At 46.1% G+C, this 22,502-nt stretch overlaps 1 protein-coding gene across 1 annotated transcript; it reads left to right on the forward strand.

Moving 5' to 3' along the window:
- The first annotated feature begins 974 nt into the window (after positions 1-974).
- On the forward strand, positions 975-1,895 carry LOC134944380 (taste receptor type 2 member 41-like). Its single transcript, XM_063932960.1, has one exon. The coding sequence runs from the start codon at positions 975-977 to the stop codon at positions 1,893-1,895; it is 921 nt and encodes a 306-aa protein (XP_063789030.1).
- The last annotated feature ends 20,607 nt before the right edge of the window (positions 1,896-22,502 follow it).

Consider the following 22,502-nt stretch of genomic DNA (forward strand, 5'->3'; position numbering starts at 1 on the left):
AGACACTGCAAAAACTCACATCCATGCTCTCCTTATCTCCTGCATTGATTATTAGTGTGTCTGTGAACGTGCGCTGCATTCTCACCAGTGACCCATAGGACTGCATGGTGCATGCGCTCCCACAATTGCATTGCATGTGGGCACGGCTAGTTGCAATTCCGTTGCATGTGCATGCGTGACTCATACGTGTATAAGATGAGGCTGGACACAACTCTATGTCTTTAATGAAGAAAGTTTGGTCCTTAACTAGTATCCTTAATGATTTGCGCTTTGTGTATGATTTAGGTTTCACAAATGTATTGTGGCTATTTATCACCAACGTCACAAAGGATTTCTTATGACACCGATCAATCTGAGATGGATACAGCAGGGTGAGAGGGTCCACGTCTGCGTCTCTTATTGCTGTAGCATCTAATGCGGTTTTGTTTTTGTGATGAGCTAAGCGAGTCCACTGATTTGGCTTACTGTACATACTGTATGGTTACACACACAAAATGACACTATTTCTGTGTTGGCCATTTCCATGTCGACCTTTTGTACTTGTCGAACTTTCGTAGCGACCTATTGATTATCATCCTACTCATTGTTGATCTTTTGAACCACACTCGGACTAATGAATATTGCCATTTATCACTGATCAGTGTTCTTAGGAACCCCATGGAGATAAAGATGATTACGTCTTGTGTTGCTCTCTGCTCTTTGCAGAAACTGTCAGAGGTGATTTATAAAGAAATGAATTTCCCGGTGAACACAAATATTTGTTGGCTCTTCATGTAAATCATCGATGGACACAAAGAAAACTTTACATTCCCAAATGATGATGCAAATCCTGAGTGACGGTGAGAGGAGAATCGTTCTGTGCCTGATGAGCAGGACACCTGAGCTCATCCATATCTGTGTCAGACGTGATCATTGTGGACATTAGAGAGGAGGAAAGCAGACAACCTGGCCTCCATTATACACGGACAGTAGAAATGCAGCTTGCCAACATCGCCCTCCTGGAATTCATGTTTCTGGATATATTTGCTGGCTTGTTCTTGAATGGTCTGATCATATATATAAGTAGCAGGACTTGGAGGAACGGAGGATACCTGAGCCCTGGAGATGCAATCCTGGTGGCTCTGGGGCTGTGTAACATCATCATGCAGACCTTGCTCACATGCGGCATAATTATTTATTATTTCTGGATTCACACGTTCCTCTCCTACTCCTTCTTTAGTGTTTTCTTTGCCATTTATAACCCCATGTGTCTATCTAGCTCTTGGATGACATCTTGGCTCTGCATTTTCTACTGTATCAAAATCACAAACTTCCAGTGCAGCGTCTTTGTACTGGTTAAATCAAGGTTTTCTGGGATGCTGCCCTGGTTGATACTGGCATCAGTTGCGCTGTCTGTTATTTTCATTTCCTCTGGTTACTTAACAGCATTAAATCCAGCAGGGAACGCCACACAACATGACAGCTCTCAGCGCGTCCCTTTCACACTGTCCAGTGTGTTTCTGGTTGTTCTGGTCTTCTGGTGCTGCCTACCATGTGTCCTTATCCTCACTTCCCTGGGCACAACTCTAACGTCCCTGGTAATACATGTGTTCCGGATGAAGGCATCAACTGATTTCAGCTCCTCGAAGATAGAAGCTCATATCAATGGAATCCGAACAATGACTTTGCTTCTAGTTCTCTACATCATCTTCTACTTGACCCAAATAATCCTCTCACTTAGTATATTTCCCTTTTCATCACCGTGGTTCTGGATTTTGCTCGTGTTGCATTTTTCATTCTGCACCTTGCAAGGAGTTATCCTGGTATTAGGAAACCCAAAATTGTACAATGCTTTCCAAATTCTTTACGGTCGCACCAAAGTAACCACAGATCAAAGAAATAATGACAACACATAATTCCTGATCACCGTCATAGCTTCAGATACTTCACAAAGACACACTATTACTGTGGTATGAATGACTATCTACTCATATTTACTATTGAACTGTCTTGTGTTAGAACTGTTACTTCATTGTTCAGTTCTCATAAGTCTGTGGATAACAACTTGGGAAACTTTTCCAAGTCACTGTATTTTGAAATAGAAATGTAAGGATTGCTTTGCAGGTTGGAATTGTATTTGTAAATGAATGCCATAATATTACTAGATAGAGAAATGTTTCCCTAAAACCATTAAAACACTAATAGATTGGAAACTAAAAATGACATGTGGGGTCTTCTGTTGACCCCAATGCAATCTTGGTACAGTCATTGGGAGAGCCCAAATACACTAGCATACAAACACAATAGAGGAAACGCACAATGTTTGTAATGTGTATAAATAAACAAAAAACAAAAAAAGACAACAGCCCTGCTTTTATGTGATCAATCCCCCACTCATATACTGTATACTCTAGCCCTATATTATGTATAGACAACAATTAACTCTTAACAAGGGAATACAGGTTGAGTATCCCATATCCAAATATTCCGAAATACAGAATTTTTTGAGTTAGAGTGAGATAGTGAAACCTTTGTTTTCTGATGGACCAAGGTACACAAACTTTGTTTAATGCACAAAGTTATTAAAAATATTGTATTAAATGACCTTCAGGCTGTGTGTATAAGGTGTATATGTAACATAAATGTATTCTGTGCTTAGACTTCGGTCCCATCACCATGATATCTCATATGATATGCAATTATTCCAAAATATGGAAAAATCCGATATCCAAAATACCTCTGGTCCCAAGCATTTTGGATAAGGGATAGTCAACCTGTACCATGTAATGTGCATGATAGAATGGTATCTGGAATCTGTCAAAATTATCACAATGTTAAGAAGCACAGTAAGAAGAAGAGAAGGAAAGTTGCATTTTAAAAGTATCATTTTTATTAATTTTGTATTATGCATTAAACTACTTCAGTATATTCACATTTATACAAGTAATAGTAAACATTGCTATAGACTCCTGAAAAAATAAGAGAACACAAAATGTAAATTGCCCAGATAAGGCGATGAAATTCAGACTCATTTTTATCATTATAAAACATTTAGTTGCAGAGCACCGCAAAACACAGAGAAAAGAAGCCGGCACAGGAAGAACGTGACAGAAGGACGAACTGTGTAGATGACTAAGAGTTGGCAGAAGGTGGGGAAGGCCATGAACCAGGGTGCTTACAAGCTAGACAGACAGTGGAGGCATCGCTGGGGTGGAGTATAAAGCAGTATTGAAGATGGGCAGTTGGAGGAGCAGTTAGTGCTCAATGAGTGGGGGTGACATATTGGGAGATTAAATTGTTTCATCTTAGGTGGTATGCAGACCATTGGCTCAATAAGAGCGCTCTTACAATGTAACAATTATAGGAATGAGAAGGGTAAATAAGGAAGGGGGTGATGTCTTATGTCTATCCTATAAATCCTAGGTGAAATCTGTGTCTGGCCAGGGACTATCCCAGCAGTTCATGGCTAAATGTCAAAGACCTGTTCTGACCTTGTGAAGTAGAGGGGAGCGCAGTGGCGAACGGGTTGTCATGTATGAACTGGAAAACTACGGAGATGGTTGTGTGATCCTATCTGCTATACTGAGAAGAAGCAATGGATGGAAGACCTGTGCTAGGAGCTCTGAGAGATGCAGCTGACTCCTGACACGGGTATAACGGGGGGACTTGGACTGCACACCCTAGGTGAACTTCATTAGAGGGGTCCGTAACAGCCCTAATGCTAACACAGTATATACATTTATCCTGGGCTTACCTTTATATAGATCCCATTCTAATATGTAGTCAGCAACGCAGGAACATAATAAGAGGTGCTACCAAGCTGAGGCTTTTAGTACCACACAGGAAAGAAAAGATAAATGCAGGTGCACACTCTAAGCTCTAAGAATACCCATAGTCAAAATAATTTTTTATAAACTCTTTTATAAAATGCAGTATAAGTGCAGTTCTTATCACAAATGTGGCCAGAAAAGTAGGCCCATCCAGCGCATCCAGGTGACCTCATTAGATAGATCCCTAACATCTCTAAATGTGTCCAAGTCTTACCTTCAAATAGATCCCATTCTAATATGTAGTCAGCATTAAAGGAACCTGTGAAAATTAATAGCACCTAAGGGTAGATTAAAGAGCATCACCTTCAAGTGTTCAATATATACACAAATATAGAGGAAAAATGGGGGGTGGGTGCTTCTATGCTGAGGCTTCTAGCACCAAACAGGAAAAAGAAAAATGCAAGTGCACACTCTAAACACTAAGAATACTGAATTCTCTTATAAATAACTTGGAGTATAAGTGTGGTTCTAAGCTCAGATATAGCCAAAAATGTGGGCCCACCCACCGTGTCCAGGTGAAATTCATTAGATATGAATCTCCAAATTATATGAAAATTACATGGGCAGCGTGGATTGTCTAATAGCATTAAAGCCTCACATCACTGAGGCCTTGGGGTCATCTTCCACATCGGCCCTAACTGTGTAGAGTTTGTATATTCTCCTTGTGCTCGCCCAGGTTTCCAGCAGCTGCTCCGGTATTCACACTCCATAAACTCCAATACTGTAGTAGTATAATTGGTACCCAACAAAAGATTCATTCTAGTTTGAGTGAGTGTTTTTGTGTAGAGAACAGAGGGGTGATTCAGACCTGATCGCACGCAGGCGGTTTTTTGCACAGCTCCGATCGGGTAGTTGCCACCTACAGGGGGAGGGGGGATTCGCTGTGCAGGGGTGCGATCGCTTGTGCAGAGAGCTGTACAAACAAAAGTTTGTGCAGTCTCTTGACAGCTCAGGACTTACTCAGCCGCTGCGATGATCCGGCCAGGAGCTGATGTCAGGAATCCTCCCTCCAAGCGGCTGGACACACCTGTGTTTTCTGGACACTCCCTTGAAACGGTCAGTTACCACCCACAAATGGCCTCTTCCTGTAAATCTTCTTGCGATTGCCGGTGCGATCGGATTTCTTCATAAAATCCGTTGCTGTACGGTGATCCCCATCGCCGGCGGCCGACGCTCTTGCGCATTGTGGTGCATATGCATGCGCAGTTCAGACTCAATCGCACCGCTGCAAAAAATCTAGCGTGCGATCAGGTCTGAATTACCCCCAATGTGTACTCTCTTATGTTGTTCTTTTTGTAGGCATAACTGACTACTTAGATCAATTTCCAAGAGATATTCCTGTGGAACATGGACTGGTTCCCGATAATCTGACATACCTGAAACATTAAATCCAGAGGAAAATAAAAAGAAGGATATATATTATAAAGAGCAGGACCAGAGCTACCATTTGGCTGCATTAGGCAGTTGCCTAGGGGCGTCAGTTCCTGGGGGGCACTATTGAGGTCACCAGCATAAGAATTCTAGGTCCTTATGCTACATAATACTGACAGCAGAAGCAGATTATATAGACAGCTGCGGAATTCATACGTTTACCCTGTTCTTACTTGCATACAAGGCAGTGCTATGCTAGCCTCCCTGCGCTGACACTTTTAATGAAGAGGAGACCTGGCGCCACTGGAGGAAGTGAGAGAGCAGCATCCCCCAGACTCCATGCTCAGGAAGGCGGCCCGACCTCCCTTCCTACAGGGAGACATCCACTGGTAGTGCTCAGATACTCTAAGGGGTTCGTGCAATGAGAGATGACTGCATTACAGAATGGTCACTCATTGGCTTTGGTAGAACTATAAGTCCCATCATGCTCTACCAGTTAATTAGGGCATCCTGGGACTTGAAGCAGCAGAGTTGAAGGTTTTACACTCATATATATATATATATATATATATATAAATATATATGTCTCTCTCTCTCTCTCTATATATATATATATATATATATATATATACACACACACATATATCGCTGCACAGAGCTTCTTTGTATGTTATTTGTGGGCCTTGAGCTCTGCAATATATTATTACTGCTGCTGGGGGTGCACATTAGGGAACTGCATTCACAATGTACATACTTGTACAGTCCCTACTGCCCCATCACCAGAGATAGTGTACACTGGGCCTAATTCACACCTGATCACTGTGCTGCAAATGACACTGTCCTCAGATCAGATAGTCGCCACCCAGGGGGAGTGAAAATTCAACCCGTGCAAGTGTGCAATTACATACTGTATGTACGCTGTGCGACAATTGCCCTCAGTCGGCGGACAGCTGCAAACCCGTTCCCATCACACTCACCATCCAATGTATTTCCCATTCTGTGTAGTGTGTGCAGTGTGTGCTGTGTGTGTAGCGTGTGTAGTGTGTGCAGTGTGGGCAGTGTGTGCAGTGTGTGCAGTGTGTGTAGATCAATACTTATACCTCCATACCTACTATGAGTGTATGTGGCACTATGAGTGTGCGTGGCACTATGAGTGTGCGTGGCACTATGAGTACGTGTGGCACTATGAGTACGTGTGGCACTATGAGTGTGTGGGGCACTATGAGTGTGTGGGGCACTATGAGTGTGTGGGGCACTATAAGTGTATGTGGCACTATGAATGTGTGTGGCACTATGAGTGTATGTGGCACTATGAGTGTATGTGGCACTATGAGTGTATGTGGCACTATGAGTGTGTGGGGCACTATGAGTGTGTGGGGCACTATGAGTTTATGTGGCACTATGAGTGTGTGGGGCACTATGAGTGTGTGGGGCACTATGAGTGTGTGTGGCACTATTAGTGTGTGGGGCAATATGAGTGTGTGTGGCACTATGAGTGTGTGTGGCTCTATGAGTGTATGTGGCACTATGAGTGTATGTGGCACTATGAGTGTGTGTGGCATTATGAGTGCGTGTGGCACTATGAGTGTATGTGGCACTATGAGGGTGTGTGGCACTATGAGGGTGTGTGGCACTATGAGTGTATGTGGCACTATGAGTGTGTGTGGCACTATGAGTGTGTGGGGCACTATGAGTGTGTGGGGCACTATAAGTGTATGTGGCACTATGAGTGTATGTGGCACTATGAGTGTGTGGGGCACTATGAGTGTATGTGGCACTATGAGTGTATGTGGCACTATGAGTGTGTGGGGCACTATGAGTGTGTGTGGCACTATAAGTGTGTGTGGCAATATGAGTGCATGTGGCACTATGAATGTAAGTGGCACTATAAGTGTATGTGGCACTATGAGTGAAAGTGTCACTTTTGTCACTGAGTGTATGTGGCACTATTAGTGTGTGTGGAATTGTGAGTGTATGTGGTACTATGAGTGAAAGTGTCACTATGAATGTGTGTGGCACTATGAGTGTGTGTGGCACTATGAGTGTGTGTGGCACTATGAGTGCATGTGGCACTATGAATGTAAGTGTCACTATGAGTGCATCTGGCACCATGGGTCTGTCAATTTAAGTGTATGTGGCACTATGAGTGTGTGTGGCACTATGAGTGTGTGTGGCACTATGAGTGTATGTGGCACTATGAGTGTGTGTGGCACTATGAGTGTATGTGGCACTATGAGTGTGTGGGGCACTATGAGTGTGTGGGACACTATGAGTGTATGTGACACTGTGGGGTAAATTTACTAAGGTCCCGATTTTGACCGAGATGGCGTTTTTTCTTCAAAGTGTCATCTCGGTAATTTACTAAGCACTAATCACGGCAGTGATGAGGGCATTCGTAATTTTTTGCAAGTCCAGGTAAAAAATTACGAATGAATACACCATCGGTCAAAACGCGGCTGTTTAAGTATGAATCTCGGTCATTTACTAAGAAGTGCAAAGCAAAAAAATACAAAACACTGCCGTGAAAAATTACAACTCGTAAAAAAGTGCTAAAAAAAAACAGACCTGATTTTTTTTTTCGTGATTTGATAGGCATGCACGGATCCATGAGATCCGTGCATGTATATCAGTTGGAAGGGGTGGGAAAGTTTTTTTTTTTTTATAAAAAATTGCGTGGGGTCCCCCCTCCTAAGCATAACCAGCCTCGGGCTCTTTGAGCCGATCCTGGTTGCAGAAATATGGTGAAAAAAATGACAGGGGTTCCCCCATATTTAAGCAACCAGCATCGGGCTCTGCGCCTGGTCCTGGTTCCAAAAATACGGGGGACAAAAAGAGTAGGGGTCCCCCGTATTTTTAAAACCAGCACCGGGCTCCACTTGCTGGACAGATAATGCCACAGCCGGGGGTCACTTTTATATAGTGCCCTGCGGCCGTGGCATCAAAAATCCAACTAGTCACCCCTGGCCGGGGTACCCTGGGGGAGTGGGGACCCCTTCAATCAAGGGGTCCCCCCCCCCAGCCACCCAAGGGCCAGGGGTGAAGCCCGAGGCTGTCCCCCCCCATCCTATGGGCTGCGGATGGGGGGGCTGATAGCCTTTGTTGTAAAAGAAAAGATATTGTTTTTAGTAGCAGTACTACAAGTCCCAGCAAGCCTCCCCCGCATGCTGGTACTTGGAGAACCACAAGTACCAGCATGCGGCGGAAAAACTGGCCCGCTGGTACCTGTAGTACTACTACTAAAAAAATACCCAAAAAAAGACAAGACACACACACCGTGAAAGTATAATTTTATTACATACATACACACATACATACATACATACTTACCTTAAGTTCCCACGCAGGTCGGTCCTCTTCTCCAGTAGAATCCAAGGGGTACCTGTTGAAGAAATTATACTCACGAGATCCAGGGGTCCAGGCTCCTCTGCAAATCCAGGGTTAATCCACGTACTTGAAAAAAATAAAAAAAACGGTGTCCCGACCACGAACTGAAAGGGGACCCATGTTTGCACATGGGTCACCTTTCCACGAATGCCAGAAACCCACTTTGACTTCTGTCTAAGTGGGTTTCTTCAGCCAATCAGGGAGTGCCACGTTGTAGCACTCTCCTGATCAGCTGTGTGCTGCTGTCCTCACTGACAGGCAGCACACGGCAGTGTTACAATGTAGCGCCTATGCGCTACATTGTAACCAATGATGGGAACTTTCAGCTCAGCGGTGACGTCACTTTAGGTCAGCCGCAGGGCAGAAAGTTCCCATCATTGGTTACAATGTAGCGCATAGGCGCTACATTGTAACACTGCCGTGTGCTGCCTGTCAGTGAGGACAGGAGCACACAGCTGATCAGGAGAGTGCTACAACGTGGCGCTCCCTGATTGGCTGAAGAAACCCACTTAGACAGAAGTCAAAGTGGGTTTCTGGCATTCGTGGAAAGGTGACCCATGTGCAAACATGGGTCCCCTTTCAGTTCGTGGTCGGGACACCGTTTTTTTTTTTTTTTTCAAGTACGTGGATTAACCCTGGATTTGCCGAGGAGCCTGGTCCCCTGGATCTCGTGAGTATAATTTCTTCAACAGGTACCCCTTGGATTCTACTGGAGAAGAGGACCGACCTGCGTGGGAACTTAAGGTAAGTATGTATGTATGTGTGTATGTATGTAATAAAATTATACTTTCACGGTGTGTGTGTCTTGTCTTTTTTTGGGTATTTTTTTAGTAGTAGTACTACAGGTACCAGCGGGCCAGTTTTTCCGCCGCATGCTGGTACTTGTGGTTCTCCAAGTACCAGCATGCGGGGGAGGCTTGCTGGGACTTGTAGTACTGCTACTAAAAACAATATCTTTTCTTTGACAACAAAGGCTATCAGCCCCCCCATCCGCAGCCCATTGGATGGGGGGGGACAGCCTCGGGCTTCACCCCTGGCCCTTGGGTGGCTGGGGGGGGGGACCCCTTGATTGAAGGGGTCCCCACTCCCCCAGGGTACCCCGGCCAGGGGTGACTAGTTGGATATTTGATGCCACGGCCGCAGGGCACTATATAAAAGTGACCCCCGGCTGTGGCATTATCTGTCCAGCTAGTGGAGCCCGGTGCTGGTTTTAAAAATACGGGGGACCCCTACTCTTTTTGTCCCCCGTATTTTTGGGACCAGGACCAGGCGCAGAGCCCGATGCTGGTTGCTTAAATATGGGGGAACCCCTGTCATTTTTTTCCCCATATTTTTGCAACCAGGATCGGCTCAAAGAGCCCGAGGCTGGTTATGCTTAGGAGGGGGGACCCCACGCATTTTTTTAAATGATTTTACCGTGTTTAATAAAAAAAAAAAAAACCCCAGCACGGATCACACAGATCCTGCCGAGATTGATTGTAAAAAAAGTCGGCAGTGTTTTGCTAATCACTGCCGTAAAAATAGGTAAAAAACCACGAATGACATCGACATCGGAAGAAAAGAAAAACCCGAATACGACAGCTTAGTAAATCCATCGTAATCAATTCAAAAAGTTGCAGTTTTACACTGTCGATGTCATTCGTGATTGAACTTTGACCTTTTTTCGGAAATTACGAATGTTAGTAAATGTACCCGTATGAGTGTGTGGGGCACTATGAGTGTATGTGGCACTATGAGTGCGTGTGGCACTATGAGTGCATGTGGCACTATGAGTGCGTGGGGCACTATGAGTGTGTGGGGCACTATAAGTGTATGTGGCACTATGAGTGTATGTGGCACTATGAGTGTATGTGGCACTATGAGTGTGTGTGGAACTATAAGTGTATGTGGCACTATGAGTGTGTATGGCACTATGAGTGTGTGGCACTATGAGTGTATGTGGCACTATGAGTGTATGTGGCACTATGAGTGTAAGTGGCACGATCAGTGTGTGTGGCACTATGAGTGTGTTTGGCTCTTTGAGTGTGTGTGTGGCACTATGAGTGTAAGTGGCACTATTAGTGTGTGTGGCACTATGAGTGTGTGTGGCACTATGAATGTGTGTGGCACTATGAGTGTACTGCATGTGGCACTATGAGTGTGTGTGGCACTATGAGTGTGTGGGGCACTATGGGTGTGTGTGGGGCACTATGAGTGTGTGTGGGGCACTATGAGTGTGTGTGGCACTATGAGTGTGTGTGGTACTAGGAATGTGTGTGGTACTATGAGTGTTTGTGGTACTATGAGTGTATGTGGCACCGTGAATGTGTGGCACCGTGAGTGTGTGTGGCACTATGAGTGTGTGTGGCACTATGAGTGTGTGGGGCACTATGAGTGTGTGGGGCACCGTGAGTGTATGGGGCACTATGAGTGCGTGTGGCACTATGAGTGTGTGGGGCACTATGAGTGTATGTGGAACCGTGAGTGTGTGTGGGAATATGAGTGCATGTGGCACTATGAGTGTATGTGGCACTATGAGTGAAAGTGTCACTTTTGTCACTGAGTGTATGTGGCACTATTAGTGTGTGTGGAATTATGAGTGTATGTGGTACTATGAGTGAAAGTGTCACTATGAATGTGTGTTTCACTATGAATGTGTGTGGCAATATGAGTGCATGTGGCACTATGAATGTAAGTGTCACTATGAGTGCATGTGGCACCATGGGTCTGTCAATTTAAGTGTATGTGGCACTATGAGTGTATGTGGAATTATGAGTGTATGTGGCACTATGAGTGTGTGTGGCGCTATGAGTGTGTGTGGCACTATGAATGTATGTGGCACTATGATTGTGTGTGGCGCTATGAGTATGTCTGGCACTGAGTGTGTGGGGCACTATGAGTGTGTGGGGCACTATGAGTGTACTGCTTGTGGCACTATGAGTGAAAGTATCACTTTTGTCACTATGAGTGTATGAGGCACTATGATTGTGTGTGGCACTGTGAGTGTGTGTGGCACTATGAGTGTGTGTGGCACTATTAGTGTGTGTGGAATTATGAGTGTATGTGGTACTATGAGTGAAATTGTCACTATGAATGTGTGTGGCACTATGAGTGCGTGTGGCACTATGAGTGCGTGTGGCACTATGAGTGCGTGTGGCACTATTAGTGTATGTGGCACTATGAGTGTGTGGGGCACTATGAGTGTGTGGGGCACTATGAGTGTGTGGGGCACTGTGAGTGTGTGGGGCACCGTGAGTGTGTGGGGCACCGTGAGTGTGTGTGGCACTATGAGTGCGTGTGGCACTATGAGTGTGTGGGGCACTATGAGTGCGTGTGGCACTATGAGTGTGTGGGGCACTATGAGTGTATGTGGAACCGTGAGTGTGTGTGGGAATATGAGTGCATGTGGCACTATGAGTGTATGTGGCACTATGAGTGAAAGTGTCACTTTTGTCGCTGAGTGTATGTGGCACTATTAGTGTGTGTGGAATTATGAGTGTATGTGGTACTATGAGTGAAAGTGTCACTATGAATGTGTGTTTCACTATGAATGTGTGTGGCAATATGAGTGCATGTGGCACTATGAATGTAAGTGTCACTATGAGTGCATGTGGCACCATGGGTCTGTCAATTTAAGTGTATGTGGCACTATGAGTGTATGTGGAATTATGAGTGTATGTGGCACTATGAGTGTGTGTGGCGCTATGAGTGTGTGTGGCACTATGAATGTATGTGGCACTATGAGTGTGTGTGGCGCTATGAGTATGTCTGGCACTGAGTGTGTGGGGCACTATGAGTGTGTGGGGCACTATGAGTGTGTGGGGCACTATGAGTGTACTGCTTGTGGCACTATGAGTGAAAGTATCACTTTTGTCACTATGAGTGTATGAGGCACTATGATTGTGTGTGGCACTGTGAGTGTGTGTGGCACTATGAGTGTGTGTGGCACTATTAGTGTGTGTGGAATTATGAGTGTATGTGGTACTATGAGTGAAATTGTCACTATGAATGTGTGTGGCACTATGAGTGCGTGTGGCACTATGAGTGCGTGTGGCACTATTTGTGTATGTGGCACTATGAGTGTGTGGGGCACTATGAGTGTGTGGGGCACTGTGAGTGTGTGGGGCACCGTGAGTGTGTGGGGCACCGTGAGTGTGTGTGGCACTATGAGTGCGTGTGGCACTATGAGTGCGTGTGGCACTATGAGTGTGTGGGGCACTATGAGTGTGTGGGGCACTATGAGTGTATGTGGAACCGTGAGTGTGTGTGGGAATATGAGTGCATGTGGCACTATGAGTGTGTGGGGCACTATGAGTGTGTGGGGCACTATGAGTGAAAGTATCACTTTTGTCACTATGAGTGTATGTGGCACTATGATTGTGTGTGGCACTGTGAGTGTGTGTGGCAAAATGAGTGTGTGTGGCACTATGAGTGAAAGTATCACTTTTGTCACTGAGCGTATGTGGCACTATGATTGTGTGTGTGGCACTATGAGTGTATGTGGCACTATGAGTGTTTGTGGCACTATGAGTGTGTTGCACTATGAATGTGTGTGGCACTATGAATGTATGTGGCTCTATGAGTGCATGTGGCACTATTAGTGTATGTGGCACTATGAGTGAAAGTGTCACTTTTGTCACTGAGTGTATGTGGCACTATTAGTGTGTGTGGAATTATGAGTGTATGTGGTACTATGAGTGAAAGTGTCACTATGAATGTGTGTGTCACTATGAGTGTGTGTGGCGCTATGAGTGTGTGTGGCAATATGAGTGCATGTGGCACTATGAATGTAAGTGTCACTATGAGTGCATGTGGCACCATGGGTCTGTCAATTTAAGTGTATGTGGCACTATGAGTGTGTGGGACACTATGAATGTGTGTGGCACTATAAGTGTATGTGGCACTATGAGTGTGTGTGTCACTATGAATGTGTGTGGCACTATGAGTGTGTGTGGCACTATGAGTGTGTGTGGCAATATGAGTGCATGTCGCACTATGAATGTAAGTGGCACTATAAGTGTATGTGGCACTATGAGTGAAAGTGTCACTTTTGTCACTGAGTGTATGTGGCACTATTAGTGTGTGTGGAATTGTGAGTGTATGTGGCACTATGAGTGTGTGGGACACTGTGAGTGTGTGTGGCACTATGTGTATGTGGCACTATGAGTGTGTGGGACACTGTGAGTGTGTGTGGCACTATGTGTATGTGGCACTATGAGTGTGTATGGCACTATGAGAGTGTGTGGCTCTATGAGTGTATGTGGCACTATGAGTGTGTGGGACACTGTGAGTGTGTGTGGCACTATGTGTATGTGGCACTATGAGTGTGTATGGCACTATGAGTGTATGTGGCACTATGAGTGTATGTGGCACTATGAGTGTATGTGGCACTATGAGTGTGTGGGGCACTATGAGTGTGTGTGGCACTATGAGTGTGTGTGGCACTATGAGTGTATGTGGCACCATGAGTGTGTGTGGCACTATGAGTGTATGTGGCACTATGAGTGTATGTGGCACTATGAGTGTATGTAACACTATGAGTGTGTGTGGCACTATGAGTGTGTATGGCACTATGAGTGCGTGTGGCACTATGAATGTAAGTGTCACTATGAGTGCATGTGGCACCATGGGTCTGTCAATTTAAGTGTATGTCGCACTATGAGTGTGTGGGACACTGTGAGTGTGTGTGGCACTATGAGTGTATGTGGCACTATGAGTGTGTATGGCACTATGAGTGTGTATGGCACTATGAGTGTGTATGGCACCATGAGTGTATGTGGCACCATGAGTGTGTGGGGCACTATAAGTGTATGTGGCACTATGAGTGTGTGGGGCACTAAGAGTGTGTGGGGCACTAAGAGTATGTGGGGCACTAAGAGTGTGTGGGGCACTAAGAGTGTGAGGGGCACTATGAGTGTGAGGGGCACTATGAGTGTATGTGGCACTATGAGTGTGTGTGGCACTATGAGTGTGTGGGGCACTATGAGTGTGTGGGGCACTATAAGTGTGTGTGGCACTATGAGTGTGTGTGGCACTATGAGTGTATGTGGCACTATGAGAGTGTGTGGCTCTATGAGTGTAAGTGGCACTATCAGTGTGTGTGGCACTATGAGTGTGTGTGGCACTATGAGTGTATGTAACACTATGAGTGTGTGTGGCTCTATGAGTGTGTGTGGCTCTATGAGTGTGTGTGGCACTATGAGTGTAAGTGGCACTATGAGTGTAAGTGGCACTATGAGTGTGTGTGGCTCTATGAGTGTGTGTGGCACTATGAGTGTATGTGGCACTATGAGTGTATGTGGCACTATGAGTGTACTGCATGTGACAATATGAGTGTGTGTGGCACTATGAGTGTGTGGGGCACTATGAGTGTATGTGGCACCGTGAGTGTGTATGGCACCGTGAGTGTGTGTGGCACCGTGAGTGTGTGTGGCACCGTGAGTGTATGTGGCACTATGAGTGTGTGTGGTGCTATGAATGCGTGTGGCACTATGAGTGTGTGTGGTTCTATGAGTGTGTGTGGCACAGTGAGTGTGTCGCACCGTGAGTGCGTGTGGCACTATGAGTGCGTGTGGCACTATTAGTGTGTGTGGCACTATGAGTGTATGTGGCACTATGAGTGTACTGCATGTGGCACTATGAGTGTGTGTGGCACTATGAGTGTGTGGGGCACTATGAGTGTATGTGGCACCGTGAGTGTGTATGGCACCGTGAGTGTGTGTGGCACCGTGAGTGTGTGTGGCACCGTGAGTGTATGTGGCGCTATGAGTGTGTGTGGTGCTATGAATGCGTGTGGCACTATGAGTGTGTGTGGTTCTATGAGTGTATGTGGCACAGTGAGTGTGTCGCACCGTGAGTGCGTGTGGCTCTATGAGTGCGTGTGGCACTATTAGTGTGTGTGGCACTATGAGTGTATGTGGCACTATGAGTGTTTGGGGCACTATGAGTGTGTGGGGCACTATGAGTGTATGTGGCACTATGAGTGTGTGTGGCACTATGAGTGTTTGTGGCACTATGAGTGTGTGGCACTATGAGTGTGTGGGGCACTATGAGTGTGTGTGGCAATGTGAGTGCGTGTGGCACTTTGAGTGTGTGTGGCACTATGAGTGTGTGTGGCACTATGAGTGTGTGTGGTACTATGAGTGTATGTGGCACCGTGAATGTGTGGCACCGTGAGTGTGTGTGGCACTATGAGTGCGTGTGGCACTATTAGTGTGTGGGGCACTATGAGTGTATGTGGAACCGTGAGTGTGTGTGGGAATATGAGTGCATGTGGCACATGAGTGTATGTGGCACTATGAGTGAAAGTGTCACTTTTGTCACTGAGTGTATGTGGCACTATTAGTGTGTGTGGAATTATGAGTGTATGTGGTACTATGAGTGAAAGTGTCACTATGAATGTGTGTGGCATTATGAGTGTGTGTGGCGTTATGAGTGTGTGTGGCAATATGAGTGCATGTGGCACTATGAATGTAAGTGTCACTATGAGTGCATGTGGCACCATGGGTCTGTCAATTTAAGTGTATGTGGCACTATGAGTGTATGTGGAATTATGAGTGTATGTGGCACTATGAGTGTGTGTGGCACTATGAATGTATTTGGCACTATGAGTGTGTGTGGCGCTATGAGTATGTGTGGCACTATGAGTGTGTGGGGCACTATGAGTGTGTGGGGCACTATGAGTGTACTGCATGTGGCACTATGAGTGAAAGTATCACTTTTGTCACTATGAGTGTATGTGGCACTATGATTGTGTGTGGCACTGTGAGTGTGTGTGGCACTATGAGTGTGTGTGGCACTATGAGTGAAAGTATCACTTTTGTCACTGAGCGTATGTGGCACTATGATTGTGTGTGTGGCACTATGAGTGTATGTGCCACTATGAGTGTATGTGGCACTATGAGTGTATGTGGCACTATGAGTGTGTATGGCACTATGAGTGTGTGGGGCACTATGAGTGTATGTGGCACTATGAATGTATGTAGCTCTATGAGTGCATGTGGCACTATGAGTGTATGTGGCACTATGAGTGTATGTGGCACTATGAGTGAAAGTGTCACTTTTGTCACTGAGTGTATGTGGCACTATTAGTGTGTGTGGAATTATGAGTGTATGTGGTACTATGAGTGAAAGTGTCACTATGAATGTGTGTGGCACTATGAGTGCGTGTGGCACTATGAGTGTGTGTGGTACTATGAGTGTATGTGGCACCGTGAATGTGTGGCACCGTGAGTGTGTGTGGCACTATGAGTGTGTGTGGTACTTTGAGTGTATGTGGCACCGTGAATGTGTGGCACCGTGAGTGTGTGTGGCACTATGAGTGCGTGTGGCACTATTAGTGCATGTGGCACTATGAATGTGTGGGGCACTATGAGTGTGTGGGGCACCGTGAGTGTGTGGGGCACCGTGAGTGTGTGGGGCACTATGAGTGTGTGGGGCACTATGAGTGCGTGGGGCACTATGAGTGTATGTGGAACCGTGAGTGTGTGTGGGAATATGAGTGCATGTGGCACTATGAGTGTGTGTGGCACTATGAGTGTGTGGGGCACTATGAGTGAAAGTATCACTTTTGTCACTATGAGTGTATGTGGCACTATGATTGTGTGTGGCACTGTGAGTGTGTGTGGCACTATGAGTGTGTGTAGCACTATGAGTGAAAGTATCACTTTTGTCACTGAGCATATGTGGCACTATGATTGTGTGTGTGGCACTATGAGTGTATGTGCCACTATGAGTGTATGTGGCACTATGAGTGTATGTGGCACTATGAGTGTGTTGCACTATGAATGTGTGTGGCACTATGAATGTATGTGGCTCTATGAGTGCATGTGGCACTATGAGTGTATGTGGCACTATGAGTGAAAGTGTCACTTTTGTCACTGAGTGTATGTGGCACTATTAGTGTGTGTGGAATTATGAGTGTATGTGGTACTATGAGTGAAAGTGTCACTATGAATGTGTGTGGCACTATGAGTGTGTGTGGCAATATGAGTGCATGTGGCACTATGAATGTAAGTGTCACTATGAGTGCATGTGGCACCATGGGTCTGTCAATTTAAGTGTATGTGGCACTATGAGTGTGTGGGACACTATGAGTGTGTGTGGCACTATGAGTGTATGTGGCACTATGAGTGTGTGTGTCACTATGAATGTGTGTGGCACTATGAGTGTGTGTGGCACTATGAGTGTGTGTGGCACTATGAGTGTGTGTGGCAATATGAGTGCATGTGGCACTATGAATGTAAGTGGCACTATAAGTGTATGTGGCACTATGAGTGAAAGTGTCACTTTTGTCACTGAGTGTATGTGGCACTATTAGTGTGTGTGGAATTGTGAGTGTATGTGGCACTATGAGTGAAAGTGTCACTATGAATGTGTGTGGCACTATGAGTGTGTGTGGCTCTATGAGTGTATGTGGCTCTATGAGTGTATGTGGGACTATGAGTGTGTGGGACACTGTGAGTGTGTGTGACACTATGTGTATGTGGCACTATGAGTGTGTATTGCCCTATGAGTGTATGTGGCACTATGAGTGTATGTGGCACTATGAGTGTATGTGGCACTATGAGTGTGTGGGGCACTATAAGTGTGTGGGGCACTATAAGTGTGTGGGGCACTATAAGTGTATGTGGCACTATGAGTGTGTGTGGCACTATGAGTGTATGCGGCACCATGAGTGTATGTGGCACTATGAGTGCGCGTGGCACTATGAGTGCGTGTGGCACTATGAGTGTATGTAACACTATGAGTGTGTGTGGCACTATGAGTGTGTGTGGCACTATGAGTGCATGTGGCACTATGAATGTAAGTGTCACTATGAGTGCATGTGGCACCATGGGTCTGTCAGTTTAAGTGTATGTGGCACTATGAGTGTGTGGGACACTATGAGTGTGTGTGGCACTATGAGTGTATGTGGCACTATGAGTTTGTGTGTCACTATGAATGTGTGTGGCACTATGAGTGTGTGTGGCACTATGAGTGTGTGTGGCACTATGAGTGTGTGTGGCAATATGAGTGCATGTGGCACTATGAATGTAAGTGGCACTATGAGTGTATGTGGCACTATGAGTGAAAGTGTCACTTTTGTCACTGAGTATATGTGGCACTATTAGTGTGTGTGGAATTGTGAGTGTATGTGGTACTATGAGTGAAAGTGTCACTGTGAATGTGTGTGGCACTATGAGTGTGTATGGCACTATGAGTGTGTGTGGCACTATGAGTGTGTGGGACACTGTGAGTGTGTGTGGCACTATGTGTATGTGGCACTATGAGTGTGTATGGCACTATGAGTGTATGTGGCACTATGAGTGTATGTGGCACTATGAGTGTATGTGGCACTATGAGTGTATGTGGCACTATGAGTGTGTGGGGCACTATAAGTGTGTGGGGCACTATAAGTGTGTGGGGCACTATAAGTGTATGTGGCACTATGAGTGTGTGTGGCACTATGAGTGTATGTGGCACCATGAGTGTATGTGGCACTATGAGTGCGCGTGGCACTATGAGTGCGTGTGGCACTATGAGTGTATGTGGCACTATGAGTGTATGTAACACTATGAGTGTGTGTGGCACTATGAGTGTGTGTGGCACTATGAGTGCATGTGGCACTATGAATGTAAGTGTCACTATGAGTGCATGTGGCACCATGGGTCTGTCAATTTAAGTGTATGTCGCACTATGAGTGTGTGGGACACTGTGAGTGTGTGTGGCACTATGAGTGTATGTGGCACTATGAGTGTGTATGGCACTATGAGTGTATGTGGCACCATGAGTGTATGTGGCACCATGAGTGTATGTGGCACCATGAGTGTGTGGGGCACTATAAGTGTATGTGGCACTATGAGTGTGTGGGGCACAAAGAGTGTGTGGGGCACAAAGAGTGTGTGGGGCACTAAGAGTGTGTGGGGCACAAAGAGTGTGTGGGGCACAAAGAGTGTGTGGGGCACTAAGAGTGTGTGGGGCACTAAGAGTGTGAGGGGCACTATGAGTGTATGTGGCACTATGAGTGTATGTGGCACTATGAGTGTGTGTGGCACTATGAGTGTGTGTGGCACTATGAGTGTGTGTGGCACCAAGAGTGTGTGGGGCACTATGAGTGTATGTGGCACTATGAGTGTATGTGGCACTATGAGTGTATGTGGCACTATCAGTGTGTGGGGCACTATGAGTGTGTGGGGCACTATGAGTGTGTGGGGCACTATGAGTGTGTGGCACTAAGAGTGTGTGTGGCACTAAGAGTGTGTGGGGCACTATAAGTGTATGTGGCACTATGAGTGTGTGGGGCACTATAAGTGTATGTGGCACCATGAGTGTATGTGGCACCATGAGTGTGTGGGGCACTATAAGTGTATGTGGCACCATGAGTGTATGTGGCACCATGAGTGTGTGGGGCACTATAAGTGTATGTGGCACTATGAGTGTATGTGGCACTATGAGTGTATGTGGCACTATGAGTGTGTGGGGCACTATGAGTGTGTGTGGCACTATGAGTGTTTGTGGCACTATGAGTGTGTGTGGCACTATGAGTGTGTGTGGAACTAAGAGTGTGTGGGGCACTATAAGTGTATGTGGCACTATGAGTGTATGTGGCACTTTGAGTGTGTGGGGCACTATGAGTGTGTGGGGCACTATGAGTGTGTGGGGCACTATGAGTGTATGTGGCACTATGAGTGTGTGGGGCACTATGAGTGTGTGTGGCACTATGAGTGTAAGTGGCACTGTGAGTGTATGTGGCAATATTAGTGTATGTAACACTATGAGTGTGTGTGGCTCTATGAGTGTATGAGGCACTATCAGTGTGTGGCACTATGAGTGTATGTAACACTATGAGTGTGTGTGCCTCTATGAGTTTGTGTGGCACTATGAGTGTAAGTGGCACTATCAGTGTGTGTGGCACTATGAGTGTGTGTGGCTCTATGAGTGTATGTAACACTATGAGTGTGTGTGGCACTATGAGTGTGTGTGGCTCTATGAGTGTAAGTGGCACTATGAGTGTAAGTGGCACTATGAGTGTAAGTGGCACTATGAGTGTGTGTGGCTCTATGAGTGTATGTGGCACTATGAGTGTACTGCATGTGGCACTATGAGTGTGTGTGGCACTATGAGTGTGTGGGGCACTATGAGTGTATGTGGCACCGGGAGTGTGTGTGGCACCGGGAGTGTGTGTGGCACCGTGAGTGTATGTGGCACTATGAGTGTGTGTGGTGCTATGAGTGTGTGTGGTGCTATGAGTGCGTGTGGCACTATGAGTGTGTGTGGTTCTATGAGTGTATGTGGCACCGTGAGTGAGTGGCACCGTGAGTGTGAGGGGCACTATGAGTGTGTGGGGCACTATGAGTGTGTGGGGCACTATGAGTTTGTGGGGCATTATGAGTGTACTGCATGTGGCACTATGAGTGAAAATATCACTTTTGTCACTATGAGTGTATGTGGCACTGTGAGTGTGTGTGGCACTATGAGTGAAAGTATCACTTTTGTCACTGAGCGTATGTGGCACTATGAGTGTGTGTGTGGCACTATGAGTGTATGTGCCACTATGAGTGTATGTGACACTATGAGTGTGAGTGGCACTATGAATGTGTGTGGCACTATGAATGTATGTGGCTCTATGAGTGCATGTGGCACTATGAGTGTATGTGGCACTATGAGTGTGTTGGGCACTATGAGTGAAAGTGTCACTTTTGTCACTGAGTGTATGTGGCACTATTAGTGTGTGTGGAATTATGAGTGTATGTGGTACTATGAGTGAAAGTGTCACTATGAATGTGTGTGGCACTATGAGTGTGTGTGGCGCTATGAGTGTGTGTGGCAATATGAGTGCATGTGGCACTATGAATGTAAGTGTCACTATGAGTGCATGTGGCACCATGGGTCTGTCAATTTAAGTGTACGTGGCACTATGAGTGTGTGTGACACTATGAGTGTATGTGGCACTATGAGTGTGTGGGGCACTATGAGTGTGTGGGGCACTATAAGTGTTAGTGGCACTATGAGTGTGTGTGGCACCATGAGTGTGTGGGGCACTATGAGTGTGTGGGGCACTATGAGTGTGTGGGGCACTATAAGTGTGTGTGGCACTATGAGTTTGTGTGGCACTATGAGTGTATGTGGCACTATGAGTGAGTGTGGCACTATGAGTGAGTGTGGCACTATGAGTGTGTGGGGCACTATGAGTGTGTGGGGCACTATGAGTGTATGTGGAACCGTGAGTGTGTGTGGCACTATGAGTGTGTGTGGCAATATGAGTGCATGTGGCACTATGAATGTAAGTGTCACTATGAGTGCATGTGGCACCATGGGTCTGTCAATTTAAGTGTATGTGGCACTATGAGTGTGTGGGGCACTATGAGTGTGTGTGACACTATGAGTGTATGTGGCACTATGAGTGTGTGGGGCACTATGAGTGTGTGGGGCACTATAAGTGTTAGTGGCACTATGAGTGTCTGTTGCACCATGAGTGTGTGGGGCACTATGAGTGTGTGGGGCACTATGAGTGTGTGGGGCACTATAAGTGTGTGTGGCACTATGAGTGTGTGTGGCACTATGAGTGTATGTGGCACTATGAGTGAGTGTGGCACTATGAGTGAGTGTTGCACTATGAGTGTGTGGGGCACTATGAGTGTGTGGGGCACTATGAGTGTATGTGGAACCGTGAGTGTGTGTGGCACTATGAGTGTGTGTGGCACTATGAGTGTGTGTGGCACTATGAGTGTTAGTGGCACTATGAGTGTGTGTGGCACCATGAGTGTGTGTGGCACTATGAGTGTGTGGGGCACTATGAGTGTGTGGGGCACTATAAGTGTGTGGGGCACTATAAGTGTGTGTGGCACTATGAGTGTATGTGGCACTATGAGTGTGTGGGGCACTATGAGTGTGTGGGGCACTATGAGTGTATGTGGCACCGTGAGTGTGTGTGGCACTATGAGTGTGTGTGGCACTATGAGTGTGTTGGGCACTATA

This window comes from Pseudophryne corroboree, chromosome 7, assembly GCF_028390025.1.
Source record: "Pseudophryne corroboree isolate aPseCor3 chromosome 7, aPseCor3.hap2, whole genome shotgun sequence".
In the NCBI taxonomy this organism is placed as follows: Eukaryota; Metazoa; Chordata; class Amphibia; order Anura; family Myobatrachidae; genus Pseudophryne; species Pseudophryne corroboree.